The 20,122-nt window shown below is 33.0% G+C and overlaps 1 protein-coding gene across 1 annotated transcript; it reads right to left on the bottom strand.

The window, feature by feature from the left end:
* Positions 1–10,039: 10,039 nt before the first annotated feature.
* On the bottom strand, positions 10,040–12,265 carry LOC113714341 (V-type proton ATPase subunit G-like). The gene is made up of 4 exons (XM_027238143.2): positions 12,178–12,265; positions 11,858–11,958; positions 11,575–11,727; positions 10,040–10,195 (listed from the first exon to the last, which is right to left on the bottom strand). The coding sequence occupies exons 1-3, from the start codon at positions 12,263–12,265 to the stop codon at positions 11,584–11,586; spliced, it is 333 nt and encodes a 110-aa protein (XP_027093944.1). The 3' UTR covers positions 10,040–10,195; positions 11,575–11,583.
* Positions 12,266–20,122: the final 7,857 nt, after the last annotated feature.

Below are 20,122 nucleotides of genomic sequence, written 5' to 3'. Positions count from 1 at the left end.
GAAGTTAATTCATCAAACCTTTCCTCGACCTTATCAAAACGGTCGGAAGTCACATTAGCTAGTTTTTTTAGAACTAACTCCCAAGATGGCTTAGAATTATTAGTTACCCTTTCTATTGCCAACTTTCAAGATGGTTTTGATTCATATTGGACATATTCGAGTAGGTAATCATAAAAATATGAAGAATCACTATATGCACATCGATTATCCCAACCATAAGTATAAGAATTACCCCAATTAGCTCCATATTGATCAAAACAAGGATTGTAATGCCCTAATTCATCATAATTATCCACATTTTGTGCTTATCTATATGTATTAGTAGCATGATAACCTCCACACAAGTCACAAATCATATGATAAGAATTGAACCATTGGCATTCCTCCTTTGCTCAATTTTATGCATAATGGTGTCTATTTGAACTTGTAACATTATAACATCAAGTTTTGCCTTTACCTTAAATCATTTTCAAACGACATACCATCTGTAATTTCTTGGTTACCTCTATTGAAGGAACTTTGTACATAGTAACCATCCATTGCCAATCTCCACTTCTCAAGCATTGCCACCCCATATATTCTACTTTCCTTGAATCTCTAAACATGTTTTCAAAATAACTTAAAAACAAGTTTAATCAAAGAGAATAGATGACTCGATATATACAAAAACAAGACACTAAACACAAAATAAAGAGTCAACAAGACTCTAAACATAACAAACAAGACACTTGCTATAACAACAACAACAAAAATAAGTAAAATTGTCTAAATTAATAAAGTAGCTCTTAGTACCGATATTGAACAAATCTTCCTCGGCAACAACGCCAAAAACTTGACGAGCGTGGGATATACATATAACAATTAATCTCATTTCACAGTCAAGTTTTACATTTACAAATCCTAAATACCCCACATACGATTTTTTGCAAGTATACGAGTCGTTTATTGAGTATAGGGGTATTAGGTGTCGATTCCACAGGGAAGATTGTCAATTACCGATATTTTTCGAACTCTTTTATTATTTAGACTATCAAATGTACTAGATATCGAATCTAAACTATAAACAATGAGATAAAAATAATAAAAATAACAATAGAAAACTTCTAGAGATATGGAATTCCTTACTACTCTTGCAAATGAAATTACCGGTTAAATGAATGTTATTATCTTGATTAGTTATAGCGTAATTTCGTAATATACGGGATATCCACTTTCGCTGGTGTATCAACTATACCTATAGTTAATTCATACCTACTTTTGTGGTTATGAAACTAACTACAAGTTCATTTCTTCTATGAAATTACATGAAACAAGTCACTAAAGTTACAAATGTGCACTTTTACTTTCGTGAGTGTACTCCCTAACTTTATCAATTTTTTGAATTAGTGTTAAATTTCAATTTTCATAGCAAACTTAACACCTTAAAATTATCACAATTAATGGTCGGTTAATTATTATTAGAAAAGCAAAAGTGATAAATAACTTGCTCAAAATAATATCATCAAATAACCAAGTAAACATCATTAACAAAATATAGAAAGTTTATCTATAACTTTAGGCAGAAACTTTAGCAAAATATATAAAAACACAAATCCAAAACTTGCATATTAACCATACTTAAGAGTCCAATACAAAAGATAAAGAGTTGGAGAAGAGATAATCCTTGTTACATGAACTTCAACCCCTCCTTCTTCATCTCCATTTTCATCCTAACCTAGCCAATACACAAGAGTGGATAACACACATAACTACCTAAACTATTCTACTTTAACTAATGAACTAAGGAAATTCTAGTAAAGACTACATCTTTTGTGAGTTTTTCTAACTTTCCAAAGTTATCAAAATAGTTTCCAAAGGCTTTTATTTATAGAAGAATTCAAGGTCAAATGAGTTATTTCTAGTTGTCATTTTTGACTCTTGAAATTCTCATGAGTTGTTTCTCCAACTTTCCACCCTTTTCTTAGTCAGCTATAACTGAAATTGCTAGCTAGAATTGAGCTAGAAAAGTTGTGTGAAAGTAAGGCAAGTTGATGAGCAAGTTGCAGGAATTAGGTGAGAATACGCGACTTCTTCTCGCGTATTGAATAGTCGTGTATTGAGTTCTATGCACTTCGACTGCTATTTTCTCAATGATGGAGGCCGAACTAACTCTTGTGCAAAACATAAAAGTTGTAACCCTTTGAGTTAGCTTTCCAATGCCTTAAGAATCATCCAATTTAGAGCTCTGTGGACCAGGATATGATCAAAATACCATCAACTATCCAAAGCTCTGTTTCAGCTTACAACAACAGAGTTGCACTTCTGTATTTGGACATTTTGACAATGAAAATGACTGAACTGGATTTTGATGTTTTCATACCAAATGTAGATCTATCTCTTAGTTTCAAAATGGTTTAAGAATTACTTCAATCCAATGCTTGTAGCTCAAGATGTAGCTGTAATACCATAATGTGTCAAAACTGTGTAACTTGCTTCCTTTGTTCTTGATTGCATTTCCTCTTTTGCACTTCATATACTCTTTTTATCACTTTAAATTATCATCAATCATCCAATTATCTTATCAAATTACTCCATTTGATGATTGAATCATTAGACCTACAAAAACATGAAGTTTTCACCATCAAAATTTATAGAAATGTAATTTTTATCACTTAAACCACAAAATGCATATTTTCACTAGAATCTTAGTTAATTAGTTATAAAAATAGTTAAAACACACCAAAACTAATTAATAAAACACACTGAAAATACGTAAAATATACACTTATCACCCACTACCACCACCCATCATCACCACCACCCCACCCCTTCTTCATCTTGCGCCACTATCACTACCATTGCCTCTCTCACCTCCTTCTCTCCCTTTTCTTCCCTCTCTATTCTTCTACTCCCTTTTCCTCTTCCTCCCATCCATTCCTCTTTCCCGCTATCCCCTCTTTTTCTTTCTTCCTTTTTTCGTGGCCAGAAAGAGGGATAGGGATTAGCTAGAGGTATGTGAAGGAAAAAAAGGGAGTGATGGGAGAAAGATGGGGAATGGAGAAGGGAGGAGGGAGGAGGAATGAGAGAAAGGAGGGAGAAGGAGAGGGTTGTGAGTTATTTTTAATAAATGTATTTAAAAATGCTAAAAAGTACCTCAAAATACATTCTAAAAAATATTGAATCTGAACGAACTGTTCGTAGTAAAATTTTTTCAGATACATTATTAAAATAGAGTTTTTGAAAAATGCTCTAAAAACACCTATTCATATAGAGCCTTAACTCTTGAGGCTCCTCTTAATGCTAGCCAAATCTTTTGTTAAACTTCGTAATATCCATATAACTTAAATTCATAAATTATTAAACCGAATGACAATTGACTCATCTAGGAAACACCAGCTATTTGGTGGTTCTTTAACTTAAGCCCTAGTGTAATCAGCCAATCAACCAGTGAACAAAAGGAAGTTCTAACAAGACTAGAACAAGTTTGACTTAGGACTAGAAATCTAAGAATTTTCGACTTTTCCTGGCTTTTCCCGGCTTTTCCCTCCTCAAGGGCTCACATCACAGTTGTTAGTAGAATAGGGCTAACAAATTACTTTTGCTTCATTATTATCATTTAACTTGTCATTACATAATGACTTTAAGTTAAACAACATGCCGTAAGAATCTATGACCAAAATATTCATAATTATCTGTTTAACATGCAAAATATATTTCATGTGGCAAAAGGACCTTAATGATCAAGCTAATATTGACGTGCTTAATTTCATGCAACTTCTAAAGGCTAAAATCTAAAGAATGTAGACATCATTGGTTGATATGAATAAATGTACACAAGGGTAAGAAAGAATATGTGGATGAACAATCTATCGCAAGGCTGATTGACTGATTGAGTTGCTACTTTTTTTTCCTTTTTTCTTTTTAAATTTGAGCAGAATAAGACCGCAATCTACTATTATAATTTTTCTATTGATTATCGTCTGATTTACCTTCCTTTATGTTCAGGATCGCCTTTCACAAGCCAAGGGCCTGCTCTCAATTGCTTCTGATTTTGTAAAAATTGATTTTGTAGAATTGATTCTTAAAATTTAGATTTTTCAAAATAACTCATGTGTTCTAATTTATTGTTAAAAAAAGTCATTTTAATAAATGCATTGGTGTTCTCAAAAAGTTAAAAAGCTAATTTTGAAAAAAAGAGACCATATTATCCTTATATGCTACACAATTGAATTTTTGTGCTAATTAAATAATTTTGATGTAATTAATAATTTTCTTATAAAGATTAAATGATGGATGAGAAAAACAAGCGATACATAGATCAATTTGGAAGTAAAATGAGAAAAGGAAAAAGATAGAAAGACCATTAAAATTTATCTAATCTTTAGGTAATTTAGTAATTATGCTGAAAATTAAAGGGTAATTTTGTTCACATGAAAAAGCAGGCCAAAATCAAAATCAAAAAGCACCTCAAGACCAGCTTCTAATTTTCAACTTTTTTTAGACCCAAAAAATATCTAAAATCAGTTTAAAACACCAAAAAATAGTTTTTCATAAATCTAAAGCTAAAGTTAGACTTCTAAAATCAATTGAGAACAAACCCTAAATCAATTATCGTCACTATTCATTTTAGCTAAATGCGGTCTCAAACTGTTTTTTTTTTTTTTGCTAGTTTGGGGTTGTGAATTAAAAGTACATGGATAGTTTTGTGGAGAAAAAGGGGAAAAAAAAGAAAATGATTTAGTGGTATCCTAATGTTAGAGTGTAATTAATACATTTATATGCATAAATTGCTAGTAAACTATATTATTTGAACTTTATTTTGAATGGAAGCTACTTAATTTGCTCTTATATTATTCTAATAGGTCAAGGGCTCAATTGAAGAGAAAGCGGACTAAAAACGTGGCGCAAAGAAGCAATGAAAAAGAAAAAGTCAAGTGCAAGGGGTTTGTCAAGATTCACATGTTTCAATATTTTGGCAATAATTTGAGTTACCGAGATTGAATTGAGATGATTCTTAACTCATTTTGAAACTAAGAGAATGATCTACAATTCTTATATGACATTAAAGTTTAGTCCTCGTGTTTTCATAGTCAAGTATAGTTTTGTTGCGATACTCTTTTGACTAGTTCTTAGTATTTTTGGCATATTTCAACGTCCAAACCTCCAAATGATATGGTTCTTATGGTATTGGAAATCTAATTTAATGACAGGTTATCGAGCCCGTGCAATAATAAATACCTGCTCAAATAAAATATAATTTCTGTAGATAATGATAAGCAGGATCGAATCCACAGGGACTGGGAGTAATTTATTTTTACTAAAGTTCAAGTTATGGTGGGATTTTATGGATATTGAGAATAAGCTATGCTAATCGAATATTACAATTAAATAAAAATTAAATGATAAACTGTAAAAACTCAAATAGTATTAGACGGGCTCTAGTCAAGAAGCAACTTCAGAAATGGTGCTTCTAATTGATCATCGATGCAAAAAAAATTCCACATATAAACTGATAAACAAGTTATAATTGTCAAACGAGCAATGATAATCAATTTCTCTGTAATTATCGATAGCTAAGGTATGACAATTAGCTATTGCCCTAATTGCAAAATAATCTTAGGTACGACCATAGAATTAAAGTTCACAATTGCTTTAAGATTTAGAGAAACACTGTTCTAACCAAACAACATGCTACAAGGGTTATTTACAAATTAACCAGTATATTTCCTTGACATAACCCCAATTATGCCAATTGTCACTAATTTAGAACAATCAAATAATTATGGATTTAATTATTCTAATTGGCTCTAGATTATTGAATTAATCTAACATCTGGGCCTGGGACAATTGCATAATACAACAACCATAAGAAAATAAAGCAGAAAATATACGAATACCAGAAAATAATAGGAAAAATAAAATCAGTTAGATCTCGTAATTGATCATCAATGCAAAAATAATTCCACATATAAACTGATAAACAAGTTGTCAAATGAGTGATGACAATCAATTTCTCTGTAATTATTGATAGTTAAGTTATGACCGTTAGCTATTGCCCTAATTGCAAAATAATCCTAGGTACGACCATAGAATTAAATTCACAATTGCTTTAAGATTTAGAGAAATCATATTCTAACCAAACAACAAGCTATGAGGGTTGTTTACAAATTAACCCGTATATTTTCCTGACATAACCCCGATTATGCTAGTTGCCACTAATTTAGAACAGTCAAACAATTACGGATTTAATTATTCTAATTGGCTCTAGGTTATTGAATTAATCTAACATCTGGGCCTGAGACAATTGCATAATACAACAACCATAAGAAAATAAAGCAGGAAATATACGAATACCAGAAAATAATAGGAAAAATAAAATCAGTTAGATCTCACAATTTAAGTCGAACCAAATCCTCCGTTGCTCCTTGACTAGAAGTATAGACTTATTTCATCTCCGTCGAGAAAAACCCACGCAAAATTGTAGAAATACTTGTCGCGGACATTGTCTTCAATTGAGATGATTCAATTCGATGGAATAAGAACAAAGCAAAACTACAAAGAATGACTAATTGTTTCTTCTTGGGTTCTCACATACGATGGAATCAATAGCCACAAAAGGACAAAAAGGTCAAAATCCCCATGTAGTCAAGATTGTCTACTATTTTCCTATCTAAATCCCTCCTTCCTATCTGCCTACCAAGAGGAGTAAAATGAAGACTCCTAGTCTTTCATGACCTTCCCCTCTTTGGAAACTACCAAAAAAAGAAAAAAGGAAGTGCCCCCAAATTTTTCCTTGTCTGCCGTGATTGACCATTGGATAAAGAAACAATCTCTGTTTGGACTCTTGTTTCCTATTACTACTTAAACTCTTTTGCCAACTACCGTCAAAATTAATTTGACTAATCCGAAGGTGCACCACTTTGCAATTTTGGCCCACTTTGCAATTTTGGCATGGTTTGTAGCCCACTTTGCAACGCTAGACGTCTCGAAGCCAATGTAGTGAGGAATTTGCACTTTTTTATTACTTTTTTGTTTCAACTCCCTGCAGAAAGCACAAATGCCAAAAATGAGTAGAATCTGATAATTAATTCACATTTGTAAGGTAATAGGGGAAATTAATTATAAAATAAATAACAAAATGGCAATCTATCATTTAAAGAGTTACAACTTTCATGTTTTGAGCAAGAACTGATTTAGTCTCGTTGATAGAGTTTTTTGGTTTCAAAATAGATCCATGCGTGGATCCCGAGCGATCCATCAACGAGTCTGTTATAACTAGTGCTAGTGTCGATTAGAGTCTTCTAGCCAATGTTTCTCTAGTCCCAACTCCGGTACCGGAGTTTAGGCCGGAGTTGGCGCTGGAGTTTATCGGAAAAATGCGCAAAAACATCTTTTTTCAGCCATAATAAACCCAATTCTACCCCGTTTAGGATACTACTTTAAAAAACTATAAATAGGGGCTATCTAGGACCTTTTTAGGGGTAGCAAACATTAGCCTAACTTAGTTTTAACATCTATTCATAATTTTCCTCTAGAGATCAAGATCCAACGGAGGCAAATCAAGGAGTACGCGGGGAGAAGGTTGAAGCAAGCAACTAAGAAGTTTTCTTACTTGTTTACTTATCTTTGTAGCAACTCTCTGAATTAGTGATTTTAATTTCCTAATTATGTTGAACTAAACTGTTTCTAGGATTAGGATTTTTATGAAAGAATTTGAATAATTTTTCTAATTTAATTTCTTGCCTTTTGTTATGATTTATCTATCTTGATTTTAATTCATGCTTTTCATTATGATTTATCTATCCTGATTTTAATTACGTGTTTATGCCTAATCACCATAGACATAATTTCTGGATTTGTTCAAACTGAGAGGCAAGATAAAGCCGTGCACTAGATAGATAAACATATTTAACCTAATCACAAGAGTAGGTTAGAATTTATATGACGCACTTATATCACTAAAGTTCTTAAAGGGTTTAATTGAATACTTGCGATCTCGAGAGAGATGTAGGATTTAATTAGGCACACTTTAAACGTATCAAAAGATAATCTAAAATACAATTATGTGATGCATTCATGGTTTGTTAAAAAAATTAACTAGATAATTAACTCAAAATTTGGATTAAAGCCTAAAACCTTAGACTTGCGTTTATTGTATTCTCACCACTACTTTATTTGAATTGATTATTATTTTATTGCTTAGTTAGAAAATACAATGCCTTGAATTTAAATTTTGTTATTTTGGTAGAATAATTAAAGTAGAAAATTAACTCGTCCTTGTGGGTTCATCCTTGGAATACTCCAAGTAATTTATTACTATGATCGACCCTGTGCACTTATAGGAATTCATCGATCATCTAAATATAGGATCCTATAGTGAATAGATTCCTATTTCTTAAGCAACAACATAAGCAAAATGCTTTTAGAACTTCTGTGGAACTTTTCTTAACAAAGACTTCAATAAGTTTCTTAATATAATCAAATAGCTAAATAAGACTCTTTCTAAATGCTTTGAAATAATGAAAGATCAAAATGACCTTGAAGACCTAAAATTTAAGAAATTATTAAAATATAAAGAAGAAAACTGCAATGAACTTAAATAATGACACTAATTAATTCAGTATTTTTTTCCCAGTTAGGTTGGTAATCTTCATACTATGCCTAGTTGAAGTTTGATAAAAATCATGAAATACTATTTGGTAATGCTTATGTTTGGTGTTTTATATTTTTATTTATAGAATTTGACAAACAAAAACAAAAAACAACGTTTAATAAACTGCTCGTATTTTGATATAAAAGAGAAACATTTATGAACATGAGACTTGTTTTTAAAACACCAATATGTTGTTTTTACTTGTTTAAAGGACATCTAAAATGAAAAATCAATAAATTAACGTTGTAAATTGTTTATTATATCTTCACTCAACCACCATTGATTATCCCACAAGACACCTTATCCTATTTGACACGTTACAACCTAATATGATCTGGACCAACTTGACCCGTCCTCGGTTAACGCTTATGGTTTGCTTTTAATTGGGCTTCAACGAGTCCAAACCCAAAATAAGGAAAAAATAAATCTCACTTTTAGGCCTGAAATCAACCCATTAAAAGCACACACATGTAAAGCTTGTCTCCGCCCGTATTTCTAAAATGGGTTTTGGGTTGAAATTGGTTAGCTTCAAAATTTTTTTTTTTTTTTGAAAAAATCATATGTTTTAAGATTTAAAAATTGTTTTACTCATATGATATAAGTAAAAAGTACTAAACCCATATATTTATGACATATATGTATCAATTTATTAATTATATACTACTTAATTAAATGAATTCTTAATTTATTAATTATATGTTACTTAATTAAATGAAAAATGCTTTAAGATTAACACACAATTATTTTATATAATCTTATTTATTTTGAATGTGTATAAGTATTGAACATATGAAATATTTAATTGATACTATTATGTGGGTTAGACCCAGTTTAAATTGAAATTAACTTGGCCCAAACCCAGTCCATAATTACCGGCTAACTTTAATATTATATTAATTTGTTACATTATATTAATATTTTAACCTCATTAATCATTTTGTAACATCGAATCAAACATAGTTGTAATTATTTGTTTCTCAAATGGTGTTATGAACCAAATATGTTTATGTTCTATTTTTGCTGATTAACAAAACAAGCATTCTATTTCGTTCATGGCAAAGAACATAAACCAAAAATAAAATAAAATTACCCAAAGGCCCCTAGTTTAGATTTCTTTGAATTATTTGGTGACTATGTCAATTGGCCTATCTATCTTTAAGATCACCAGCATGTTGTGCTTCTTGTTTTAAATTTTTTCAATGCGTCAAAGGTTGTAGGTTTTAAGTAGGTTTATCTATCAGAATGTGCTTTTTCCAACATCTTTTCCGTAAAAGCTATAAAACGCTCCTCCTGGGCCAAGAAATGGAGAGGCAAAACATACTGGACCGACTAGGCTAAAATAGAAAATTACAAAGCTGTAATTGTTGCAAAAAACAATAAGATCGAATCAGAAAAAAGATCCACTTGTAGAGATAATAGATTGAAATGACTATTAGAGCAGGCAACAGAGATCTCCAAAAAGGTCAAAATATCACTATTGACCAGCTCCGTTGAATGTCCTCTTGCAAGTTATTGCTTTGCATTTGCCCTTTGTACAATTGCACACTCCATCAGCATCACCGCCTGCATATTTGCTTCATGATCAACATTAATTTGCTTTATTGCTTAAGCATTGTGAATAAGGATTTTCAGCAATTGCATACTTTTTCCTTCTACAAAAGAAAACTCCTATTTTATTTTCATCCCACACAATCAACATCTTTCGTTTGTTTTTACTGTTTATCTCAAAGGAACGTGAAACACAGACAACAAGAGAGGAAAGTTTGATGGCAACAAAGCCTATCCAAATGAATGCTTTCTCAGTCAAAATTGCTCTAAAACCCGTGCTTAATCCGAATTGAGGTTAGCTAAGTTTCTATGGGAAGCAAGAATCAAACTGTGCTACTTAGATATGACATTGCAGGACATATGAGCTGTAACTTTTATTGGATTATTTTTGTTGGATTATATTACTAAGAGTCTATTTAACGAGTATCCAATGGACATTCATTATATATGTAGTTCAATTGTTAATATTTTGAAAATCTAAAGCTAAATAAGGAGCCTATATAAATGCAAGGTAGATTAATAATTATTAGTGTGTGTTTTTAAATGGAAGGCTAGGTGAGATTTAGGTGTACTTAAGTGCCTCATGAAAGAAATCCTTTTAAAAAGATAATTAAATGCATAAGTAGAGAACTACAATAACTGTTTTTTGAGAGTTATAGTATTTGACTGATTTTGATTAATTCACCTTTATAATAAAAAAATTAAAGGTTTTCACTTACAGAAACAATGTAACCTATGATTCCAAGTTTAATACTAATTGAATAACCAGCTAATAACGCCTATATTTATTTTCTTTTTTTTTTAGTGTAAGCGAGAGGATTCGAACCCGAGACCTCTTGCTTACACCCCCTCCCCCATACCACCCAATCCAACCCTCCCCCAACGCCTACATTTATCTGGCATGCTATTATTAATGCAACTTATGTTTTTTCTAGCTTTTCATCACTTATGTATATGTCTGTAGCTTGAGACAGAAAACTCAAAGAATACTAGTACTACGACTATTAGTGCTGTATTTCAGAGTTCGAAGAAATCTTTACTTTTCTATCTCATGTATAGTAAAGTAAGAAAAAACATGCTATTGGAGTTATACTCTTTTAGTTGTATAAATTAATGACATTGCTATTGTATTTTAGGAGTAATAAGTTAGAAATCCTATTGCACCAGAGTTGATTCTTCGATAAATTCTTGAATCACTTTAAATAAAGCGAACTATTCGAACCTCAACCCTCCACACTTGTGTGTATTATATTATTTTCATTTTATTTTTCTGTTTAATATTCATTTTCTGTTCCGGTGGAACGACACTTTCGAACTAGAAACTTTCTATTCGGGATTCAATATAAGAACATCAAAAGCAATATGAGGTTAGACGATGATGACCATGAACATACCTTCATGGATCAATTTTTCACAGTTGTGATGTACTTGATGAGCATTGCAACAACATCTGCCGATACTTTTGAGGCAGAGTCCTTCAGGTCCCGAATTTTGGTCTCAGTTTCTGTCTCAAGACGTTTCAATGTGAAGTCGGAGTTCCCACTTTTCTGTAAGTCAGATAGGGAACATCTAGGGATTTACAGCCATTCAAATATTCAACTGACAAACAAGGAATTCCATAGGATCAATCTTGAAATTCCAGTGGCTGATCAAAGTATTAAACTAATGAAAACAAACCTCAGATATGTTCCTTTGGTACTCTGCTTCCAAATTCGCACGATATTGTCCTATTTCGCCTTCAGCTTCTTCTTTGGCCAGTCTCAACTTGGCCATTTTGCCTGTGGGGAAAAAAATTATTAATTAGTCATCTATTTTGTAATATTCCCAGAGAGACAAAAGGGCAAGACAGGATTTGCAAGAAAAGTTCATTTGAAGTAGCAAAAAGGACAAAAAGAACAAACATGTTGCTATATTTTTCGTAGAATTTCAGGAAGTTATGGAATTTTTTGGAATTATGACTATATATGCTAGAAAACAAAATAGGAATTATGTTTTACTATTTTTAGCAGCTGAAACAATTTGTTGAGCCTCTTGTTCTGCAGTTAGCAGCATCTGAATGCCTCCTTGTCCTCTCATTGCATCCATCACAGCTCTTCAACCTGAAGAAGAAACAGAAAATGAAAATAAATTATGTAAATCGCAGATTGCACCAAAATCAATGGGTAAGTTTAGAAATCCATTTAGCTCAACATGGTAGCAATTAAAAAAAATAAAAGAAAAGAAATAAACAAAAATAACTTTTTTCTGACAAAATCATACAGATCAATATTCTATGACTAGTTACCAACTAATCTTCTGTGATCAACTCTGAGGTGATTAAAAATAAGAATTTCAAAATCTAGTAGACATGCAATGCAAATTTTAAGGGAATTGTTAGGCAAACAAGGAATTGGGAACCCTGATAATAGAAGGTTTATTGAGTATAAGGGGCCGTGGAAACATGTTGTTTTTAAAGTGCAATGAGGAGCATTGATCAGTTATGATTGGAACCAAAGAGCTAATTAGAAATAACAATGGTAGATCACCTGGACAAGAAAATATTGATGAAATATCTTTTCGGACAATTTGAAAAATTGCAGAAAGGAGAAGGGTGAGGGGACAGAAAAGGAGAGAGATGGAGTTGTTACTCTCCTTGTGAATAGGGTGTTGATTAGTTAAGGTTAGTCCTAGTCATTAGCGTTCATTTTTTGCTACTGGCTATTATAAGCTTGCGGATGGAAATTTCTAATAGACATCTAAATGCTATTCCTAGGGCAACATGTGCAATCTTCTACAAGTAGCAAAATGCAAGGAAATTCGGAATAAAAAAAAAAGTATGAGTAGCTAGCTTCATATTTTTCCAGCATTTTAGGGGAGAGTTAGATGGCAGCATGGACCAAATATTGAGGAAATAAGCCGGTTGTCTTCCATTGTAACCTCAAAAAATTGAAGACCAAAAACCATTACAACTTTTGAGAAGGGTAATTTTTCAAGTGAGTACCCAAACAAATTTAAATGATAAAACGTAGTTAAGACATGTATGACAAATATTTATGTAGTTTGAAGTCATTAATCCCATATTTATGATAGAAAGTTAGCAATTGAACACGTGTAGGGTAATTGTAATTTTTAGCAGATGTTAGGTATTTAACTGATATTACTCGATTCTTCTTAATAACGGAGACAATAATAGATAGGCTAGGAGGACAGCTATGAGCAGCCAAATGGATCCAAGATGCAACAGCATCCAAGTACGCAGCCTGTCCCAGAAAGGCAGGAATGGGAATCATCGCAAAAGACCAATCAGGAACTGTATTGGCATGCTGGGCAATGAAGGAAAGGAGCTCAGAGGATCAGCCGCAAGACATGGCAGAGACTGTTAAACTAACAATCAGTAAGGCTGCTCAAATAGGATGGAGACATATCCAAATTGCAATGACAAGGAAGCAATTAGTGGATCAAATCCAGAGGCAAAATTCCAGGGAACATAGAATGGCAACGCTCTTATATTAGAGGACATTGATGCTCGTAGTTTGCTGTTTGAAATGTGCTACTTTTGATGTATCCCTAGAAATGGAAATGATGTCATATTAAACATTAGCAGATATGCTTTCAGCATTTGTTTATACTCTTTGGACCTTTGTCCTTTGACCATTGGACCCTTGTCCTTTTATTTGCAATTTTCCTCTTCTTGGACTTTGAATGAATGTCCTAACTATAATAGATACTTTTCTTAATTAGGTGTGAATTTGAATTTCCTGTAATTCCAGATACTTTTCTTTTCCTCGCTACAGTTTTAAGCACCTCAATTAGTCAATTGAGTTTATCAAAATCTTCATTGTTCACTGTTGAATTTAACTCTAAAGGAGGAATTCATTATACATATGTTTTTACTAGTTTGGTCCAATCCTTGCTATAAATAGACTACAGCCATAGGTACCGCTGCTTTGAAGCAAAACTCCTCATAAAAATATGGATGCTAATAGAGTTATGTGAAGTTGTTTTTACATCAAAATTTCTCATTAATCTTGGTTTACAATAAATAAAACATTAGTTTTACTGTTCTTGCTCACTTTGCTTAATAAATTACCATTCCACAAGCCCAAAAATAAGACACTTTACACTTAATGTTAACGTTTGCTTTTTTTTTTTTTTTTTTTTTTTTTATACAACAGCAATAATTCTTCTGGGAAGCAAGGTGGCTAACGCAAGTGCAAAACTTTGCCCACAGATTTGTTTTAAAATAGAGGGTTATACGACTTGCCCATCCTCAGGGTCTGAGCAGCTTACCCCAGTCTGCAACTGTTGTGTCCTCCAGCGAGGCTGCAAGCTTTATTATGCCAATGGAACATTGATTTGTATTGGCACCTAATGAGCTTTCGACAAAGAAGCATTGTTACGATTTCATAACGGTGATTGTGTACGGTAGAACTTTTGATTGTGTATCAGACTTGCGTGTTGTAAATTTTTCCACCTGCCAATGAATAAATTGTGTTTAATTTGAATATTTGCAAATTATGATTAACATTTGTTCTTAAAATACAACCACTAAAATTCATGTTTTGAGTTTCTTCTTAAGATTATCATGAAATAAATATATACTTTAAATGAGCTTGGAAGTCACATGATCTGATTTTTTTTTGTGGTGGGTTTGAGGGGCGGGGCAGAAAAACTAGTTTTCATTGTAGAAATATTTGCATAGAGAGGCTCATTTGAGTTAGCTGGCTTCTTTCACAGGTGAGTTCTCGATTAAATCTGCAATGAAGAAATTTTTCCTTCTAGTTTCAGAGCGGGATGGGATGGCACAAGCTAGTATGGATCAGAAATAATACTCAAAAATTGCGTTTATTCTATGGTTGGCTATCCAATAAAGATAGACTTTGTAGATGGCGTGTTCAGAATGTATCCCCAATCTGTGTTCTGTGTGGACAGATTACTGAATCTATTGATCATTTTTCACAATGTGTTTGGGACAAAGTTCAAAGAATGCGTCTGTTTTATAGAAAGATTAAGAACTGGCAATTGGAAGTTGATTGGTAGAGTAAACATGTTGATTCTTTTGCTGATAAGCTCAGAAGATTGGTATTTTCAGCCACAGTTTTTGGCATATATGGATGGCAAGAGAGGAATAAGAACATTTTTTTGAAGTATGCAGGTTCTACTGTGCAATTTGTTGCACCAGTAGTGAGTGCAGCATAATTAACATGTATTTCTTGGCCTAAAGCTCCATAAGCAAAGGAAAATCTGGAGTTATTATTGGAGTGGGGGCTTAGATCAGGGATGCCTGATGGATTTATGAGCTATCTTAATTTTATAAACAGTTTCTCAAGAATTTAATTTGCCAAGTTAGATTAGCGGATTTGTGGAAAAGATTAGCAATGATGAGCATAATTGAGCAACAGGCCTCCTCAATTTTTAGGTAAAGACAATCAAAATGAAATTAAGAAAAATCCCAATATGACTATTGAGAAAAGAATAGTTAACGACTCGAAACAATGAACTCAAATCTATAAGATCTGAAATGGTTAATAACTAAAGTTGATTGTTTTTAAAAATCTACTGTATCAAGAAATTCATGAGTTATCATGAGCAGAAGATTTTTTTTTTTTTTTTTTTAAATCTGAAGCTCATTATTAGAAATTAGGACTTTGACAAAAGTTACTACTCAAACTTAATCTTGGCCCTTAGAATTTCGAAAGTATGCATCTAACTTCAAGACCTTATGGACTTAAACCAAGTGCTTAATTGGTAGAGTGCTTGGAAGATAAATCCTACTTACTAGGGCAAATTCCACTTTACCCCCCTGTGATTTAGCGTTTTTCACATAACCCCCCTATGGTTTCAAAAGCTATACATAACCCCCTCATGGTTTGAATTAAAGTGTCAAAGTAACGGAAATAGTCACTCGTAACGGAACTTCTTAAAATGTCGAAATTACCCTTATAAATACATGACACATTAACCCCCTATGATTTTTATATTTTACCATATAACCCCCTTATGATTTAATAATTTACCATATAACCCCCTTATGATTTTCAAAATATACACATAACCCCCCTTGGTTAATACATAAATTTCAACCTTACATAAGGGTATTTTTGACATTTTAGGTGTCGCCGTTACGAGTGACTATTTCCGTTACTTTGACACTTTAATCCAAACCATAAAGGGGTTATGTATAGCTTTTGAAACCATAAGGGGGTTATGTGAAAAATGCTAAACCACAGGGGGGTAAAGTGGAATTTGCCCTACTTACTACATGACGTAACCTCATAAACTTGGTCGTTCTTGAGGGCGAATTTTCAAGAGCTATACAGAGCTACTACATGGTCCGAAAGATTACATTGAATACATTGCTATTGTGTCTTCAAAATTCTTATATCAGTCGGGACAAGGACTCAATGCACTGTACTTTGTACGGTTTTGTTCGGTCGTTTTACATGTTTAAATTTTTGTTATACAAATACATTATCATGTTATACTGGATGTATGTCAAATATTTTATTCATATATGTCGCTTTTATCTCGAATATAATAATATAATATAATTGTACATCAAATAATGTAAAAAAATCAGATCGAACCGTACTAGACCCTAATCGCATCGGCCCCTCCCTGGCGGTCACGTGCTGATGTTAGTCCATTGGTTTAACTAATATTCATTTCGATGCTAGCAAGATGCAATTAAGTCAAATACTTCTGCAAGGATAATCTTACAGATTAGCATCTCATTGCACTTAGCCTTGTGGAGGACTTTTGAATGTTGTGTCCACATTTGAAGACATAATTTACAACTCAGGGCAGCTAGGTGGACGAATTCAAATACAGATTTCCGGTTATATATATATATATATGATACAGAAATGTACATCAAATCTTCAAACAAATTCAACAACAGCACTCAATTGCAGTGCCCAATTTCAACTGTACTGCCCAACCCTCATAATAACCTTTGTGTTATTACGTGTGAAAATTGAATTCCCTGCAGCTGCTGACTTTTGATAAACAATGGCCTTGTTTGGCAAGCAAGTTTTTGGTCAAGTTTGTCTGTTATAAGTTTTTTAACAACTTTATTTACAGTAATCTCAAAAAACTTTTCAAAAATTTTAAACTATACACTTTAAAATATTCAAAAATTTACACATTTCAAAATTTTTTTCTACAATTTTTACAATAAATTACAGTAAAGTTTTAAACAAATACCCAAAAAACTTACTTGCCAAACGAGCCAATAATAGTCCCACAAGATAAGAAAACGTTTCAATTAGCATGAATTCCCATTTCCAGCTATATCTCAAATTCCAGCTATGACTGAGAGTGGTTCCGTTCCGTGTACGTCTCTGGGGAATTTTTTTTTTTTTTTTTTTTATGTGTTCATAAAATTTTTCTTTCTTTTTTTGGTGATGATCCTTTGTGCTATAAATCACACTGCTGAACCCATCGGGCTTTGCTGCATAATCACCTGAACATGGCTGGTAACAAAGTTGGTCTAATCACTCTCCTGCTTTGCGGTTAGCACAGTTTCTTTTAAGTTTTTTCATTCCAACTCAGAGTTTTCTAATTATATTTTCCACTACATGAATACGTATCATCTTAGATATGATATTGACCAATATCGTGAGATCAATACTTTTGGTAATTTTAATGTCATCCAAATCTATTATTGATCAAGGTAGTGCGTTGATTAAAGTACTATATATATATATATATATATCTTCATCAATATGCACTATGATGAACGTTAACAGCTTAAGGGATTTAAAATCATTTAGTCCCCTAATACCATTTCTATCAGGGACATTCCTAAATATTTGGGCGTAATAAGGTGGCTGCATACAGCCAATATAGCGAACTACTGCCTCTAGTATGTAATTTCAATTCTTTATTGGCTAAGCATATCCATGACAATTTAAATTGACGCTTTTAAATTCATTTTGTTCAGGTCGAAGAAAACCAAATTGAGAATCATTGAGTAAGAAAGAATATGAAGCAGTAGAGATGCAATGGAAAATAATGTCAACAAATTTTGGATGGAAACCTATGTCTAACATCTTTTTTTGCTAAAAAAAACCACTCAATCCTATCGAATGCTTTGCCCATGTCTAATTTAATAGATATAGATCCCTCCTTGCCTGAAGTTTTTGGATTACAGTGATAGATCCCTCCTTGCCTGAAGTTTTTGGATTACAGTCTTTCTCATCCTGATTATCGGTGTCTTGATGTTCAAAATAATCGGAAGTATATAGCAAGACATGTTCGTTTCGAGGAATTTTTCCATTTCTTGGTCCTTCTATACTTGGTCCACCCCCACCAGTATCAGGTCAAAGACAAACCAATTCCATTCTACGTTGGCTTATTTCACCAATTTATGTTTCCAATGGCTCCTATACACATCTCCTATCACAAACCAATGATAACTCTTGGCCCTTCTTGTCAAAATCATTCTAATATTGACAATCCTGGTCTGATCCCCAATATGTAGGAGTCTAACCACTCCCCAACCTAATCCAATGTCCACTAATCACCACTCCTCAATCTAATCCACTATCCACCAATCCCTTGACCTCTCCTGACTTATCTCCTATTTCTTCTTTGCCTTTTTAACTCTTGGACAAACTCCTGGTCATAATCTCGTAGGCATTAATCCAGTAGTAGAATTAAATCAACCCGCAGCTAGCCTTTGTTCTACCCAAACGAACTCACCATATGTTACCTTGTCACACGACCAACCAAAACACAAACACTAGTCGTTCAATAAATCATATCTCTAAACCTGTTGTGGAGTCATCTGGACCATCCTTTTTTTCCAATGCTAATAAAATATCAAGAGTGTAACCAAGCTATGTCAGAAGAAATCAGTGCTCTACAAGTTGAAATATGAAGTTGGCCAATAATGAATTACTTTCACTCAATTATCACTTTAATAAATGAGTATTGGATATATATGTTAGAATTTAGGCGCAGAACAAACAACTATTGAGATATCAAGTGCATAACAATTTAATGAGAAACAAGCCACAAGTATGAAAGATAGACGACACACAATATTTAATGTGGTTTGACTCCACCATTGAGCTTACATCCACGGAGAGAAACCTGTTCTTTATTATGAGAGGAAAACCCTATACAAGAATACAAGTTGAACCCAATCCCAACTCTTGTATACCATCTCTCATCTCCCAAGAACCCTCTCTCACACCCCATGTATAAGGCTACATGATGCCCCTTGTGTCTTCTTGTGTGTGTCTTGTGTAGTATGTCAACCCACCTATTTATAGAGAACATTACTGCAAAAAAAATCAAATAACAATTGGAAACCAATATTATTTCCTAAACTCATATAGAGTAGGAAATAGCATCTAATTCCTGCTAAATAAGGCTTTACTTGACTACTACTTCAAGTAACTAAATCCAATTAGGAAGCTAGTTACTTCCCACACCAAATAAGAAATCTACCTAAAAGAATTTAAGCTAATTTCCTAACAAATCTCCACCTTGCCGAAAATTTCTTTTAGCAACCATTTGCTTTCAACTACCAAATAATATGGTACCAAACTACACATCCGAATCAATATAGTCCTGACACCAAATTAATTCAATTGGCAAATGAATATGTATAGTTACCCCGAGTCCAACCTCCAGTTGACTCATGAGAAGGTGTCTCAATTCACCATCTCCCTTTGTAGGATTTTTTCTCACCACCACTTGCAATCCGGGATCCCCTTTTCTGAGCTCTAACCCTAACCATTGAGGTAACCAAGTGATAAAATTACCATACTTCTTCCCATCCTTAGGACTGTCTCGCCACGTGTGGTTTCCAAGACTCCACCTAAAACGAAAAACTCGTATCTGTCAGAATCTTCTGGCGCATGAAAATTAGATTTCTTTGTTTCTTTGGGACACGTGCCACACCACCCAAAGAACATAACTGAGATCTAAAAGCCATCGGGATGAAGTATC

The sequence above is a fragment of the Coffea arabica genome, chromosome 10c, assembly GCF_036785885.1.
Source record: "Coffea arabica cultivar ET-39 chromosome 10c, Coffea Arabica ET-39 HiFi, whole genome shotgun sequence".
Lineage (NCBI taxonomy): Eukaryota > Viridiplantae > Streptophyta > Magnoliopsida > Gentianales > Rubiaceae > Coffea > Coffea arabica.
Note: the sequence above shows the minus strand (reverse complement) of the source record. Positions and strands in the feature narration are given on the sequence as shown.

What these genes read in the sequence shown, in the direction of transcription:
- LOC113714341 (XM_027238143.2), bottom strand. Translation starts at nt 12,265, where the DNA reads ATGGATGCAATGAGAGGACAAGGAGGCATTCAGATGCTGCTAACTGCA. An exon ending in TGTTTCAGCTGCTAAAAATA is followed by an intron (nt 11,959 to 12,177) that starts GTAAAACATAAT and finishes TTTTCCCCACAG; the next exon opens with GCAAAATGGCCAAGTTGAGA. An exon ending in ACCAAAGGAACATATCTGAG is followed by an intron (nt 11,728 to 11,857) that starts GTTTGTTTTCAT and finishes TCTGACTTACAG; the next exon opens with AAAAGTGGGAACTCCGACTT.